Source organism: Solanum pennellii, chromosome 12 (assembly GCF_001406875.1).
Source record: "Solanum pennellii chromosome 12, SPENNV200".
Classification (NCBI taxonomy): domain Eukaryota; kingdom Viridiplantae; phylum Streptophyta; class Magnoliopsida; order Solanales; family Solanaceae; genus Solanum; species Solanum pennellii.
In genome coordinates, this window is record NC_028648.1 from 60,665,063 (window position 1) to 60,680,781 (window position 15,719).

The 15,719-nt window shown below is 27.3% G+C and overlaps 2 protein-coding genes across 2 annotated transcripts in view; both read left to right on the top strand.

Moving 5' to 3' along the window:
• LOC107005577 (probable nucleoside diphosphate kinase 5) overlaps positions 1 to 831 on the top strand; it is a 5,684-nt gene extending 4,853 nt beyond the window's left edge. The window contains exon 5 of the mRNA XM_015204215.2: positions 438 to 831. Within this exon, the coding sequence (XP_015059701.1) occupies positions 438 to 466 (29 nt within the window). The 3' untranslated portion in view covers positions 467 to 831. The remainder of the gene's footprint in view (positions 1 to 437) is intronic.
• Positions 832 to 9,702: 8,871 nt separating this feature from the next.
• Positions 9,703 to 11,917, top strand: LOC107007512. Its single transcript, XM_015206159.2, has 5 exons — positions 9,703 to 9,829; positions 9,968 to 10,043; positions 10,433 to 11,010; positions 11,219 to 11,384; positions 11,482 to 11,917. The coding sequence occupies exons 1-5, from the start codon at positions 9,824 to 9,826 to the stop codon at positions 11,499 to 11,501; spliced, it is 846 nt and encodes a 281-aa protein (XP_015061645.1). The 5' UTR covers positions 9,703 to 9,823; the 3' UTR covers positions 11,502 to 11,917.
• Positions 11,918 to 15,719: the final 3,802 nt, after the last annotated feature.

Sequence of the window (15,719 nt, forward strand, 5' to 3'; positions counted from 1 at the left end):
TTAAAAAACCGACTGAATTAAAGTAAATCCTAAACTGGTTTAAAAGGGGTAAATATGCACTATTTGTTAGACGACGGAGGGGTCTATGCACATCTTTTTAAGGAGGGTTATATCTACTCTAAATAGCTAAATTGATACGTATATTTGCCCCTTTTCCCTTAAAAAAATAACCGTACCTGTCTTTTGCTTGGTTGATGTACCAAGCATACTGACTAGAATTGAAATGTAATCCCTATTTTAGCATTTCTTTTTGGAGAGATCGACTGCAATCAATCTCGTGGTGTATTTTTGGAGGTAAGGTTCGGCCCCCCTCGTGTGCCACCTTTCTGGTGAAATTGATAGCCTATTAATTAAAAGAATCAGAGACTAAAGTATACTTGTTGCCATTAAGATTCTCTGTCTGATTTACATTCTACACAAAATCCGTTACTTTGCAGGATATGCATCTAAGCATGATGAATTATAAGTCATTGAAGAACAATCGAATCGTGCCATTCAGATTCCTCTATGAACAGATTGTTGCAGCGGACTTAAATAGAGTTGTCCTCTGAGATATTGTATCCTGCAAGCTAATGAAAGTCAGATGGAGCTTATATTATATGAGTTTAGTTGTCAGTATTTTCGAAATGTAACATAGATATATGTATATTTTCAAAAGTACTATGAATTCAGTATTTTCGACATGTAATATATAGATATATGTGTCAAATTACTCATTTCAAATCATGTATTACACTGACTGAACAAGGAACAACATAAACTACTACATTAGCTTGATCACCATGTGCTACTTGAAACTGAATCTACATATTTTATATGATTTTTGGACAATTTTATCCCTCGACCACGAGACCCTTTCATTACTAATATCATGGTTTGTCTTTTATTAGTTATACATAATATCAAGTAGATTGTATCATTGATTATACGTAGTTTGAAAAAGTGTACCAAATATTGTTCCAAAAGTAACTCTGGTTCGCCAGTTCAAACTCAACTTCTTGCTATATTAGCGGACCCACAAGTTGGATCATGGTAGAGATCATGGCTCTACGCTCTTTCTTTTTGTGTGACTATATGTTAGCGGACCCACATGTCAGATCGGGACTCTACGCTCTTTCTTTCTAGGTGGAACTATACCAGGGAGAGGGGAATGTGTCTGGACGTCGAGCAAGACAACTATATTTTAAATTTTTCCTCAATAAGATCACTTCATGCATTAGACTGATGGATAAAGAGAACGGATATGGCCTAAAAGAGCTTGGTCACTCTACGTATGATGTAGATCGACTACATCACATAATATCGATTATTTTAGATGGATCAACAATAAATAGCTATTTCACCAATAGATAGAAATGAGAGATTGATTTCCTCTCTATCTCTTTCAATCTATCATAACAGATCAGACCATCTATCAATCAATTTGAAAATAATATATCCATCTCGTTTTTCGTTCATTTTCTCCACGTAAACATAGCAAACATGATAAAAAAAAAATCAGACAAATCAGTTAAAAGTACTCGTTTCACGCCCTTATATTATAGATGTAGTTACTCCAATATATGTATTATGAATTAGTGATTAGGGACTATGATGCAAAGTCAACTATCCTCAAAATTTAATTTAGTAAATCTATAGAAAAAGGAGATGTATGATATAGCTAGTCAAAGTGAACATAAAGTGCACACAACTTTAATTATTATGGAGGAGATAACTCCACATCATGCAATTAACGACTTAATTAATTTAATTAAATTAAATCAAGAACATTCCACATCTAGCAATTCTCTCGATATAAGCAGATTATCATTTTGCAGTACTCTACTCACATGCCCTTAATTACTGCTTTACTTTTAATTAACTTTTCTTGATTACTGTGATTTTTCCACTAATTCTCTCGAGTTGCACCAATTAATTACATTTTTTGTAAACCATTTTGTGGCTTAAATATCTTAAGTGACGAACTTGGTGACGCCAAAGAATTTTAATTTATATTTGTATAAAATACTTTTCCCATTGATTAATCATTTGTGTAAGCATTACTCCTAACTTGGTAGTACGTATGTCTGTTGTATAGATATGTAAATATTTTTTAAAAAGTCAAATCGAATAGAACATTATTTGATTCAATAATTTAAGTGATGGTTTTTTTTTTTAATATCATAAGTTATATAACACATTAATGACAATCAAGGTTCAACATATAAAAAATAAAACTAAAATGTGGGAGTAGGGATTCAAGCTCGGGTAGGCTGAGAAAATGAAGCCCTCTTCACCACTGAGCCAAGGGTTACAGTTGTGTTAGTGGAGTCAAAAGTTAATATATACATATAAAATTTTAAAAACTGATCAAATATATATTTATACGGTGTTATTTTTCAACAAAGTGGCTTCTGTGGGTCCGCCCCTAATGACAATAACAACAACCAAGTGGGATCTGTAGAAGATAAAATGTACGCAGACTTTAACCCTTACATAGGTAGAGAGATTGTTTTCATTTAATATTATAAGGGATAAGACATAAGTACCCCTTAAACTATGACTGAAATCCCAGAGATACACTTTCACTACTCTAAGGTTCTATTACCCCTAAACTTATTTTTTGTGTAATTTTGTACACCTTTTGGTTCATGTGGCACACTCTGTGACTCCACTTAAGTGAGGCGTGTGGGAGATGTTTGGAGGCCACGTACGCAAAAAAGGTGTACAAAATTACAAAAAAACAAAGAATCAAAAAAAAATATGACCTTAGTTTAATTAAGGTGTGTCTAAAATTCCGTCATAGGGATACTAGTCCCTTATCCCATATTATAACAAGAAATTAATAAAAATAAATTGAGTCGAACCAAAATGGAATGTAAAGTATACAAATTGGCTAAAGATTAGTAAGTTTTTCCACAAATTCTAGTGATGTACCGATGTTGCACATTATCTAGTAATTTCTTTTTTATTAGCAACTCATAGGGTTCTCCTGCTATGTTGGATTGTTTTACTTTTAGCCAGAGATTTTAAGGGCATGGAGATTTTAAGGGTATGGAGAAAATTCTATTGAAAGTGTAACCTCGAAATGAGTCTTGCTTTAGTCGGAACTCCATTACAGATTTTAAATGCCGATAAAAACATAACTCAGTATTCGTTCTTAAGATAGAACAAACATTTATTTTTTTTTGTAAATAATGAGTTAGGAGTGCAACCTTTGCATGGTTGCAATTTCTGCCACGTAAATCAAATCTTTCTTGAGCATTGCATGCATAAATACAAACTCTTATAGTAAAATATTACACTCAACAAATCTATGATACTCTTGATCAATACTTTGTGTATCACATTAAAAGTTACTATTATTTTACATTACATATATAACAATGAGCCATTAATGCAACTCTTACATAAAGTCTTTAAAATGTAGTATCAATATCGAAGTTGTATGAAAATAATTAGAACGGTTTTGAAAATTCTAATTTTAATTATATACAACAAAGTAATTGAAATTTGATATAGTATATATTTTATTTGCAAAAATAATCCCCCACCCCACCGCTTCGCCCCTACTTATCATCGTCCATAAATTAGACACTATTAGAAATAAAAGATTTTTTTCACTTCGAAATAATAGAAAAATTTCTATTATAAAACATGATTCTTTTATTAATTTTCAATCGAATCAATTTACAGAAAAAATACATAATAAAATATTAAAATACTGAAAAACTTTCTAAAGGCATAGTGAAGATATATAGTGGGCATATCATATACTTCACTAGGGTTAAAGCAAACATATTGAACCAAACCTAATATGGGGGAAAATAACATATGATCACCACATGTTAATTGTCTCCTCACTAACTAACTAAACATATGGTTTTTGGATGAACATATAAAAGAGAGGCTTAATCATCACCACCAATTTTTTAAAGTAACTTATGTGCAAATGGTGCAATCCAATCACTTCAAAAAAGTTATAGGCCCCCACCCTCATAAGGGGAAGGAAAAAAAAGTAATCAATTACTTTTTCTAGAACGATCAGTCATCGCGCTTTATTAGTTTTTACTTAAATAATAAATAATTTAATTTTAAATCATTATCATATGTCTTCATCGAAAATGTAATTTAACCAAAAGATCATACTCATCTCTTCCTAATTGTAAGCGGCCCTCCTTTAGTAGTTTTTGATCAAATAATAAGTAATTCGATTTAGAATGATTGTCATATGTCCTTATCGAAAATAGACTCTTACAACTAGAAGATACTCTTCATTTCCTAATTGGAAACGATTAGTTTCTTGCTCAAATAATAAGCAATTCAATTTTGGATAATTGTCATGTGTCCTTATTGAAAATAGAGGATTCTAATGACCAAAATATATTCTTGTCGTTTTAATTGAAATTAAGTAGCTCTGCTTTATTAGTTTTTGCTCAAATAATATAATCTTTAAAATATACTCCATATGTTGGTATTGATTAATTAGATAGAGCATAAACAAATTTTATTTATTTTTTTGAATTTATTATGGCTTTAAATAATATATTCTTAATGATCAATAAAATAAATCATTTCAATTATTAAAAAAAATATGATTTTCTAAATTTAAGAAATTTTCATTGGTTGGCTTTTTTTGAAATAATTCTTTAGAGAATGACTCTGATTTCATATAACCTTTCCATTCATGAACCTTTTAAATCACTACCTAATTATTTCTTTTAAGCAAATAAGAAAACGTAAAAATATGATCCAAAATTTTTATAAATTATTAAAAATATTAGACAATAATCTAGAGAATGTTGTACTATGAATGGTTGAAATGTAAGTCAATCAGACCTCTTTTATTGGGAAACGTGTTAGTCTGACTATGACATAATCAATGACCTTATTTTGTATGGACACGTGGCTCATCATTCTATATAGTCCTTTTTTTAATTGCTTGGAGTACTAAATTGTCATTAACTATGTTAATCACTATGTAATTGTGAAGTATAAGTACTTATACTATTAATAATTTATTACAATATATACTTCATATAGCATTTACGGTATGTACTAATGATATTGCATATCTATATGCTTCTTTCGCGTTTCATCACTCATGTCGAAAAATAACCTTTCAATATAATAAATAGATATCATACATGATTTGAATTAATGTATTACTATATTTATATAATGAAGTTTGAAACAATTGAAATTAGGTCTATCATTCTTATTGGAAGGGTAGGAATTTTTCATTGGAAACAAGACCTAAATTTTAAAAATTATAATTGGCATATACTTATCAAAGTGCAAATATAAGTATATTTTTAAAAGTGCACATACTTATCAAATAAACGTACGGTTTACCTAGACAAAGGCACTAAATAATGCATTTCTTTAAAGCAAATCATATCAATTTTGTAGAGATGATCATGAGTATTTAATTGATAACATTTGTCCACAAACCAAAGTTAAACTTATACTATATATATATATGCGTGCGCGTTGAGAGATCGATTCATAGGTGGATTAGAAATAGTTCATGTATTTTATATGATATTATTTAGTATTTATTTTTGATAAAAAAAATTAAACTTATGTATAACTAGTTCATGTATTAGTTATACACTCTACATAGTATTGTAGGATGTATATCTATACGTTCTATTTGATGGTATAAGTAATACATAGGACTTAATACCACGAGATTGATCTAATTAAGTAAAGAAAAATATATTCCTCAAATTCTTTTAGTCATTTTGTTTATTTTCTTGGTTTTATGTTTTATATTTATACTAGTAATATAAATGAAATTGGTTTACAAATTTTATTATTTAAAAAGAGACGTTTGTTGCGAAATAAATCCAACTTGCAAACTTTATGCGTAAATGAAGATAGTTTATTCGATTTTACTATTGTTTATCGTCTTTTCAGTTTTAAAACTAGATGGTCTATCTTTTATAAATTGAAAATTGATGTTTTGTTGATCAATTTATTAAGATGACAATTATTTATCCCCTAAAATAATTCAAGTGAAAATAGCAAACATGACAACACATTGTTCTTCTCCTAACTATGTTGGGTTTTAAAAGGTGTTGAATAGAAAATGAAGAGTTGCGAGTTTTATGGAGAGTTGTGACTTTAATGAAAAGTTGCGGCTTTTATGAAAAATTGTGAATTTTATGAAAGGTTATGACCTTTCCAAATAGTTATAACTTTTCAAAAGGTTATGACCTTGCCGATAAGGCACAATAAGTATTTGTTCATACTACCCTTTGTTGTCTATAAATAAGAATTCCCTCTCCTTTTAAAACAATCTATTTTCTGGACTTTTGATCTTCTACTACTAAATCTAGTATTCTAAGTGTACTTTAATGTCGTTGAGTGTTTCGCTGACATCTTAAGGTTAAGTATCGATACACAGGTGAATAAGATCTTTCTATCCTGAGAGAATATATTCCATTAACCTTGTGTACTTGAGGGGAATAATTTTCTTTAAAGACACAATGTGCATTCCGTGGGTTCGATTTTTTTCTTTGAAAAAAATATTTTGAATATTATTTCTAATTTGTTTCTGACTCTAATTTCTCTATTGATTTTAATTCTCTAGTTTGAATGATACTCTTTAAATTTTGTTGTTTCCTATCAAGTTCTTCAAAGTTTTTATTCTAAGTATCTTAGAAAAATAGGATGAACAACAAACTAGTTAGAAAACCCCAAAAAAGAATATTCTCCAACAATTATCTATCTTGACAAAATTACATGAAGTAGACCATCTCATAATAATTCAAATGTATAATTTGAAAGAAGTTTTTTATAGAGTTTTAATTCAAACACAAGATTTGAAGAAAAACAATATATCAAACATTTGATTAAAAAAAAAAAACTTTACATTACTGATTTACGCATAACTAATTCATACTTATTATTTTTTATACCAAATCATTTCTAAGTATTTTGTATTTATAGATTCAATATAAACACCTGATACCGATAGAAAAAAATGTGATAGGTAATAAGTTGGTACATGAGACGTGGGGGCCTATACATTTATTTGAGGGGTCATGTAGAAAGATCTAGCAATTTCTTTTTCCTATTTGTTTAGATAACTCCCAAAGAGAGATGGCCAAAATTCCTATGAAAAGAATATAATGGTGGGCTTCTCATTTTTCAGTCTGTGTTTTGATTGGTAATTATGCATTATGATTTAAAATTAGTGTTTAAATAAATGATTATGTTTTTTTATATTAAATTTGTAACAAAAAAACGTGATTTAAGATTTCAAATTATAATTTTTAAAAAACTCTTTATACTTTGTAAAAAAAAAAGGTTTATCATTTTGAATTTTCTAAAAAGGGATTCATGTGTATAAAGATATCATTCGTATAACGTGGAAATATTATATTAAAGAATAATTGATTATTATTAGTATTAATTAGTGAATATGATAAAACTATGCTTATTTATAAGTTTGTAATCACAAAGATCTATTAATGAAATGAACATGCAGTTATATATGTGACTTGTCAACATAGTCATGGATAGATCATCGATCCAGATTAGGGTCCATAAGTAGTGACAATTCGTGATGTCTTAGGATGTTTTAATATATTATTTATGAGTTGTGCATCACTCATTTCGTAAGATTATTTAAGAATTTGAAAAAGTTGATAGTTTTTACAATTAGTGAAATTTTCTCGTTTTAAGAAAAACTATCATCATAAAAAATTTAATTTACAACTCTAAATAAAACTTCAATTTTATATTAATCTAATTACATATTATGATTTTACATAGTATATTCAAACAAACTATAAATATATGTTAAATACATTTAAAAAGATTATCACATATCCACAAAAGATACTGGTACCAACTGCTCTTAGACAAAAAATATCCCTCACTCAATTAAAATAAACCGTTTAAAAAAAAATCATTTCGATCCAATCCATTCTTATATCGTGTATACTACAAACATGCTTTTTATTTTTTGTGGTTCTAGTCAATTATTAGTATCTAGCTATTGCACATCCTCTCATTTTAGATAATATAATGTTGTTTGATGGGGACAAAAAATTTCATTTAGGTAGACACTTAGTCATAAATTTAAAATATTCTTTATTTGAAATTGATAAAATTAGAGTTATTTGATTGTACTTATTACAAAGAATATTTGAAAATATGCTTGAACATATATACAACTTTAAACGTAAATGAATTGTAAAAATATGTTATTAATTATTTTTCAAAATTAGAATGCAATTTTAAGTTTGATTTGAAATTTTCTTGTCAGATACTAATTATTAAATAAAGTAAAAATATTATCCCGAATAAATAAATATTTTTCATGGCCGAAAGGATCTTCAAGTATTGTTAGAAACTATAATCTTAAACATGTAACATAATAAAGTAGCTATAGAATCATGTTATTGTAGGACAAAATATATATATTTTTTAAAAAAATTAAATGCAAACATAAGTTATTCTTCTTGAAATAAATTTAAAATGAAAAAGAGCAAGTACATTATAAATTCATTTGTCCTCCATTTTACTTTAAAAATACAATATATTCTTTTTCTTGAGATGTCCAATAAAATAAAGTACATATATATACTGAAAGTAATGTAAATATATAATTTTAAGCCAAAAAAAAATAGACAAATGTTGAAAGTAAAATGATGTAAGTTTTTTTAAATTTATATTGGTCGAAATTTAATATGGATCTTAGTCCAGTTTTCTTGAATTGCAAATGTACTTCCTTTTTCTTTTAACACTGAGTTCGGTTTTCCTTCATCTTGTTGATTGCACCTCTAGCTGAGGGACATTTGTCTTATATAAAGTTTAAAGGTCAGGATTATATTATATTATATTAACAAATATCATAACCATAGTTAAGTCAACTAATTTAAAAAAACTATTCTCTAAATTTGATAAAAAAAAATTACGATATATTTCATATAAAATTTTGGTATTTATTAATATCATAAATTTTCTCTTCTTTTTTTTATATATATTTAAATCAACCAAGTGTCTTGGGTGGTTTTGATTGGCCAACTCTTTTAAGAAAAGTAAAATAAAGAATGAAATTTGACAGCAAATAATTAGTAATATTAGTAATATGTAATTAAGTTACTAGTTGTGTCATCAAGGGGGGATAATATTAGTAATATGTAATTAAGTTACTAGTTGTGTCATCAAGGGGGGAGGGTTAGTAATATAATTAAGTCATGTCGTGGTGTGACAACAACCATTAGATAATAAATCTTTTCTTTGATATTGCTCATCAACATTAATATTTTTTATGACCTGTCAGTATAAAAATAAAATTCTATATATATATATATAACACAAAATCCGATTCAAAATATTAACTATATGTTATATTTTTAATAGGCGAAATATAAATATGTAAAATGAAACACATCGTTATCTGCTATAACACGTAAAACACATCTAATATAAAGAGTAACCTCAAGATTAGCATATTAATCTTTAATCTAATGGAAGAAATCATAGCCACGTTTTCAAAGTAGTACAATATCCTCAAATTACTCTCCCATGTGTGTGTATTATCTTTATTCTACATAGGAATATGTTGCATGTTTCCTTTTTATTTGTCCACGTATTAAAAAATAATAATAATAAATAAATAAATAAAATCTAGTGCTTGTATGTTTTGGTATATATATAATTAGTGGAATCATCAAATATACTAAAGAGAGTGAGAAACTCAAATCTTTATTTATTACTCTCAATCCAAAGCTCCTTTATTATTGGCTTCTAGGATTCCAACTTTTCACTTTGACTTAATTCTTCTATTCAAACATCATCACAAGATTCATTTTTTAAAAAAAATATGAAGGTTGGTCAAAATTCAAGTTTTAAATTATTGTAGATTTGTTTCATAATTTTCAATTGAACGATAGACTCGTTAGAGCCTACAAAGCTATCTATTTATGTCTAGGTTGGTAACTAAATTACTCTTTGTTTTGGCTTGTAGTTCTTTAATTGGATGCATAACAAGCTCAATGGTGGACAAGGAAGTAGGAGGTCTAATGCTATTCCAATTACTACAAGTAACACTTCTTCCTCTTTCTCATAAAAATCACATTGCTCGTATTCTTCAAGAATGTTACTGCAATAATTACATGTCAGACTCTCGTGCAATGTATCCACGACATCCATTACATCGTCGTATGTGCTCATTAGCATTCACCTAGCTAAAACTCACGCATTTCAAAATTGACTTCGTCATCATCGATATAATAAACTCAATATGATTCGATTTTTTTTTGTGATTCTATGCATAGTGAGAGTTCAGTGCATTCATTCATAAAAAATCAATAAATTTTGAAAATTTGAGAAAAATGATGGATTGTCTCAGTATTTTTAGTCTCAGAATGGTAAATTTGTTTAATTCTATCGACTAATATATTTCTAACTACTTTATCTTTCATCGTCACAGATCATAATATAAATGAAGAATTCAAAGATTGGCCAGATTCCTTGTTATCAATTGGAACTTTTGGCAATAGAAGCAGTGATCTCAAAGAACAGAGCAAATTACACGTGAAAGACGATGAACAAACTTCTTATTCTTCTCCAGAGTTAGCAGAATTCACATCTGAAGAAGTCGAGAAGTTACAAAAGGAGTTAACAAAGTTACTATCACGAAAACCATCACCAACTGCTAGTAATTCTGAGTTTGTTAAGATCAAGAACAATGCTGCCAATGCTGATCATATCCTTCCGTTGGACAGATTTCTTAATTGTCCGTCGAGTTTGGAAGTTGATCGTAGGGTAAATTCCAGTAGATTTAGCAGTGTTAATTATGCGTATGATTACGATGAGGAAGAAATCGACAGAACAATAAGAGTAATTATAGGTAGATGCAAGGATGTTTGTAGAAAACAGAGCAAAAAGAAATCAATTGGGATGAAATCAATTTCTTTCCTTCTCAAGAAAATGCTTGTTTGTACAAAGGGTGGTTTTGCTCCTGCTCCCAGTTTACGTGACACATTTCCCGAATCAAGAATGGAAAAGGTAACTATTTTTTCCCACTAATTTAAGATTTAAATTTAATAAGTGCAGGTTTAATACGTATGAACGAAGCATTAATTAGTTCTAATTGGACTTACTTTTAACTTAATGAGTTCAATATTTACGATTGAACTCGCTATATTTAATATTTATTAAAATTTTGATAGTTTTTGTCATTTGTGTTAACAAAATTTTATATTTATTATTATAGCTTTTGAGGACAATGCTTTCCAAGAAAATACATCCCCAAAATGCCCCTCGAACATCAACAAAGAGATATTTAGAGGAAAAACATCCACAAAGAGAAGAGAAAGAAGAGAAAAAAAGAGAGGAAAATAGTTATGATGGATCTAAATGGGTGAAGACTGATTCTGAATGTAAGTAATATTTTGTAAAATATTTTCAACAAAAATAAATTAAAAATTATTATTAGCTTGATTATATTAATTAAAACTTATTTTTTATTTTTTGCAGTTATCGTCTTGGAAATATAGATATCGCCTCTCTGCTAGTTGTTCCATTCTGGAGAAGTCAATGTATTATGATAGTATAAATTTTTTGTTTAGGGCAAAAAGGTCAAATTTACTCATGTACTATCGTCTCTGTTAGACTTTTGTTCTATTATTATCCACGTTAGAGGCCTTGTTTTTGTTGTGAACCCTTATTATATAGGGTAAAGACAATCGCCTTTTCCTAACGGAAGGATAATATTAGACCAGAAATCTTTGTTCGATTGTAACTAGTATACACGGGCAAATTTGACCATTTTTTCCAATTTTCTCTACAATCCTGTTTGGGTTTTTCTTCAAAGCAAAACCTTAATGGCCCTCCAATATTGTACAAATATAGCTTTATCTAAGGTTTCTTGTCCTTTTTTTCATGGTTGTATCTGTTAATAATGGATGCAACACATGTTGTGTGATGTTTTTTTTTATAAAAGAAAATCTTGTGATTTGTACTGATCTGTTGGGAATGTTTATATTATTTTATTATATGTTATGATAATATTATAGAAATGTAGTACAAGAAGTCTCTCTAATCTTCTTTTAAGTACCTAGAACTATTTGTGACTTTGAGAATGTTACATTAGTTGGCATAATGTGTGTTGTTATTTAGCAAGAGAAATGTCCAATCAAAACAACACATAGTTTATAATTTATCTTATTTTTTTATGTCATCATTGTGGGTAAGACAGCGACTCTAAGATTTGAAGACGATGAGTACATAGCAATATAATTATCTGTTATTTTAATTTGTCAAAATAAAAATCTATTGATGAAAAAAATGTAAAGGTCAAATGCATAAACAAATTTCTAAATTTATTGGGTTTTTCCCGTCAGGTAATTCAACTATACTATTTTCCTATTGAATCATTGAACCACCCATAAATTTATTCCTTTTAAACACTGTTGGCTAATGTGGAACTATATTTTGTGAGAGGTATTGATAGATGATACATATGTTTTTCCAGAACTCATTAGTCCAATTGATAGATCGAGAATAATTGTGTTTTACTTCAAGTCATTTGAACACATTAGAAGACAAATGAGACTAACACACGGTTTGTCTTCATTCCTTCAATCAAAATCATTACAATACGAACACAATTGAAGGCATTTACAATAGAAAAACCAATTAAAATCAGACAACAATATCTAAAAGGAACAAATTGTGAGTAATTCAATGATTCAATAGGAAAATGACATAATTGAGGTATCTGAAGAGAAAAATCCAACAAATTTAGAAATTTATTTATGAGTTCGGTCAAAAGTAAATAATAACAGTAACTAATTATTATTCATATATAATCTAACAATGCAATCTCTTTTATAAAAATGCATTTAGGAGGGATTGAATAGATTGAATTATAGTTAGTCATAATTGATGGATTTCTCTTTCTTTTTTTTTTTTTTTGATAAAATATAAAAATTTGATGCAAGTCTAAAAATCTTAAAAGAGCCCAAAAATTAGATTTTGGCCTAAATACCATTTTTTTCCCCTATATTTTGGGATCTTGATTTTTTGCCAAAACTTGATATTCACATTTTAAGGCCAAACAAATTTTACCAATTTTTTTCTTCAAAAACACCTAGCAAACATCTATGGCAAACAAGTTTTAAAAACTCACATACACATTTCTTCATGTCTTTCATAGTTTTTTTTTTCTCAAACTATAGTTTTTTTTTGTCTCAAACTAAGTATATTTTAAAATTCAAGATAAACATGATATTTAATTATTTTTAGTTATACCCTTATATTAAAGAGTTATATATAACAATATTTGTTTTGAAATTATATCTTTTTATTAAAGGACATAAAATGAGTTGTAACAATACTTATTTTGAAATTTAATAATATGATCTTCTCTTTTTTATTTATTTATATTATTTGATTTTTGACTACGACATACTTTATCCTTCATAAGATAAAAATAAAATCTATCAGCTATGATATTTATTTTTATTTGTCCATTGAATTTTGCATGCTCTCAAAAAATAATGATTGATTATTCGTCTATATAGATAGTTGATTATAATAGTATGAACTTGGAATGTCAAATTCCATATTGAAAACCTTGTTAGAGATCGCTCTTTATTACTTTTTCTCTCCATTTTCCAAAATTTCCACTTGGATGAAAGCCATGTGTCAACTCCTGGAAACTCCATTCATGCCCACCTACCGATTGAGGAAGACACTACCAATCCCTAAATCGAGGGACTACACGCTCTTTTCGAAGGTAGGCTCATAATAACACTCTTATAAAACTAAGCTCTCTTAAGATTTTGAAAATAAAATGTCAAACCAACCATATCTTAGTTTCAAATACTGAATAAGTTATTATTATTAAAACTCCTAGAAATGCAAACATGCTACATCTTGTTCTCATGCATCCTACTTAACAAATAAACGTTCTGGTAAGTCCCTTACTAAACAACAATATTAATTTTAAGTGTTTAATAGGTATTAGTCCTAATTAAAATGTTTCAATAAATAATTTAGACAACTTTAAAGGATCAATTGACTTAAGCCAATAAAATATAAACTAATGTTATTTTGATTTGACATTTCTCTTACTTGATATAATAATTTACTAAAACTTTTTTTTCTTTGAAAAATGGGTCCACGTACGCATGTTTATTCTCTCTTTTTTTTTTTCGAATTCATAAATTTTTAAAATTATCGGATAAAATAAGGGGCGATAGTTTCAAACTTACGACCTTATTATTCAAAATAAGTTTTATCTAACGGTGTCATTTAATTCAAATTTATACGTTATTATATTAGTTTATATATCTATATTTAATAAAAATAACACATGAATCAATATTATTGGATGACACGTTTTAACTGAGGCGTATTAGTGATAAAATTTAACAAAAGCAATTTTTTAGTAAAATTGGTAAAAATTTTCAAGTTTTAAACAAAAATTCAAGATCCCAAAATCTAGAGAAAAAAAATGATATTTAGATGAAAATCTAGTGTTTGGGTTCTTTTAAGATTTTTAAACTTACATCAAAATTTTATATTTTATCAAAAGAAGAAAAAAAGTCCATCAATTATGACTGTAACTATAATTCAATCTATTCATTCCCTCCTTAAATGCATTTTTATTAAAGAGATTGCATTGTTAGATTATACATAAAAATAATAATTAATTACAATTATTTACTTTTTTTCATAAATAGATTTTCATTCTGATAAATTGTGATAACTGATAATTATATTGTTAGTGATTTATTATCGTGATATTATGTTTGTATACCGAATTATTTAGTTGACTATGTAATTAAAAATTTGTGTCAAACTTATGAGTATTTTGATAGTTTAATTTGTAAAACTAATGTGTATAAATAATATTTCATATTTTTCTTTTTAAGAAAGAAAAATATATGTTGAAACTTTATTTAATGATATTTTCTAAAAATATTTAAAAATCAATGATTTAACACTAATCAAATATATATTTGTTTGAAATTGTTCATAATCAAACTCAATGTCACGGTACTTGAATAAAAAATATCGATATTTCATCTATGATCTATTAAAACACTTAATAAAATATGAATATTATTTATGATTAATTTATATTGTATAATGAATAATGGACTATGAATATTATGAACACACAAAAGTGTTTTTCAAAATTAGTTTAGTGAAGAATCTATCAAAAAATAATTTTTCTATCTTCTAAAAAACACATATTCATACTACACAATATATTTTGTTATGATAAATAAATTTTTCTTACTCAATATCCAGAATACTCATATAATAAAGCTTGATTAAATTCAAATGATACATTCTAAGAACATATTCAAAAAAAAGCTACCAACAAAAAATTTCTCGGTCAAATCAAAGAATAAATTTTAAGAATCACATAATTTTAATACGAAATTATAATCCTCTTTCATGTCTAATTACATTAATCCCTTAAAAAGTAAAACAAATCAAATACATTAATATATAGTTTGAATACATTATAAAATTATTCAGATATATAATATGTAGCTCGAATACATTAAATAGTGATTTAAAAATATATTAATGTAATTCAAATACATTAAATAAATAAAAAAATTTAGAAACTTTTAAAAATAGAAAGAGATATTAAAAATATGAAAAACGTGTATTTCAATAATTTTTTCGAATCTAAAAAATTCACCATACTTACTAGAAAATAGCCCTCTTTAAACTTGTAGGTCCCACTGGCC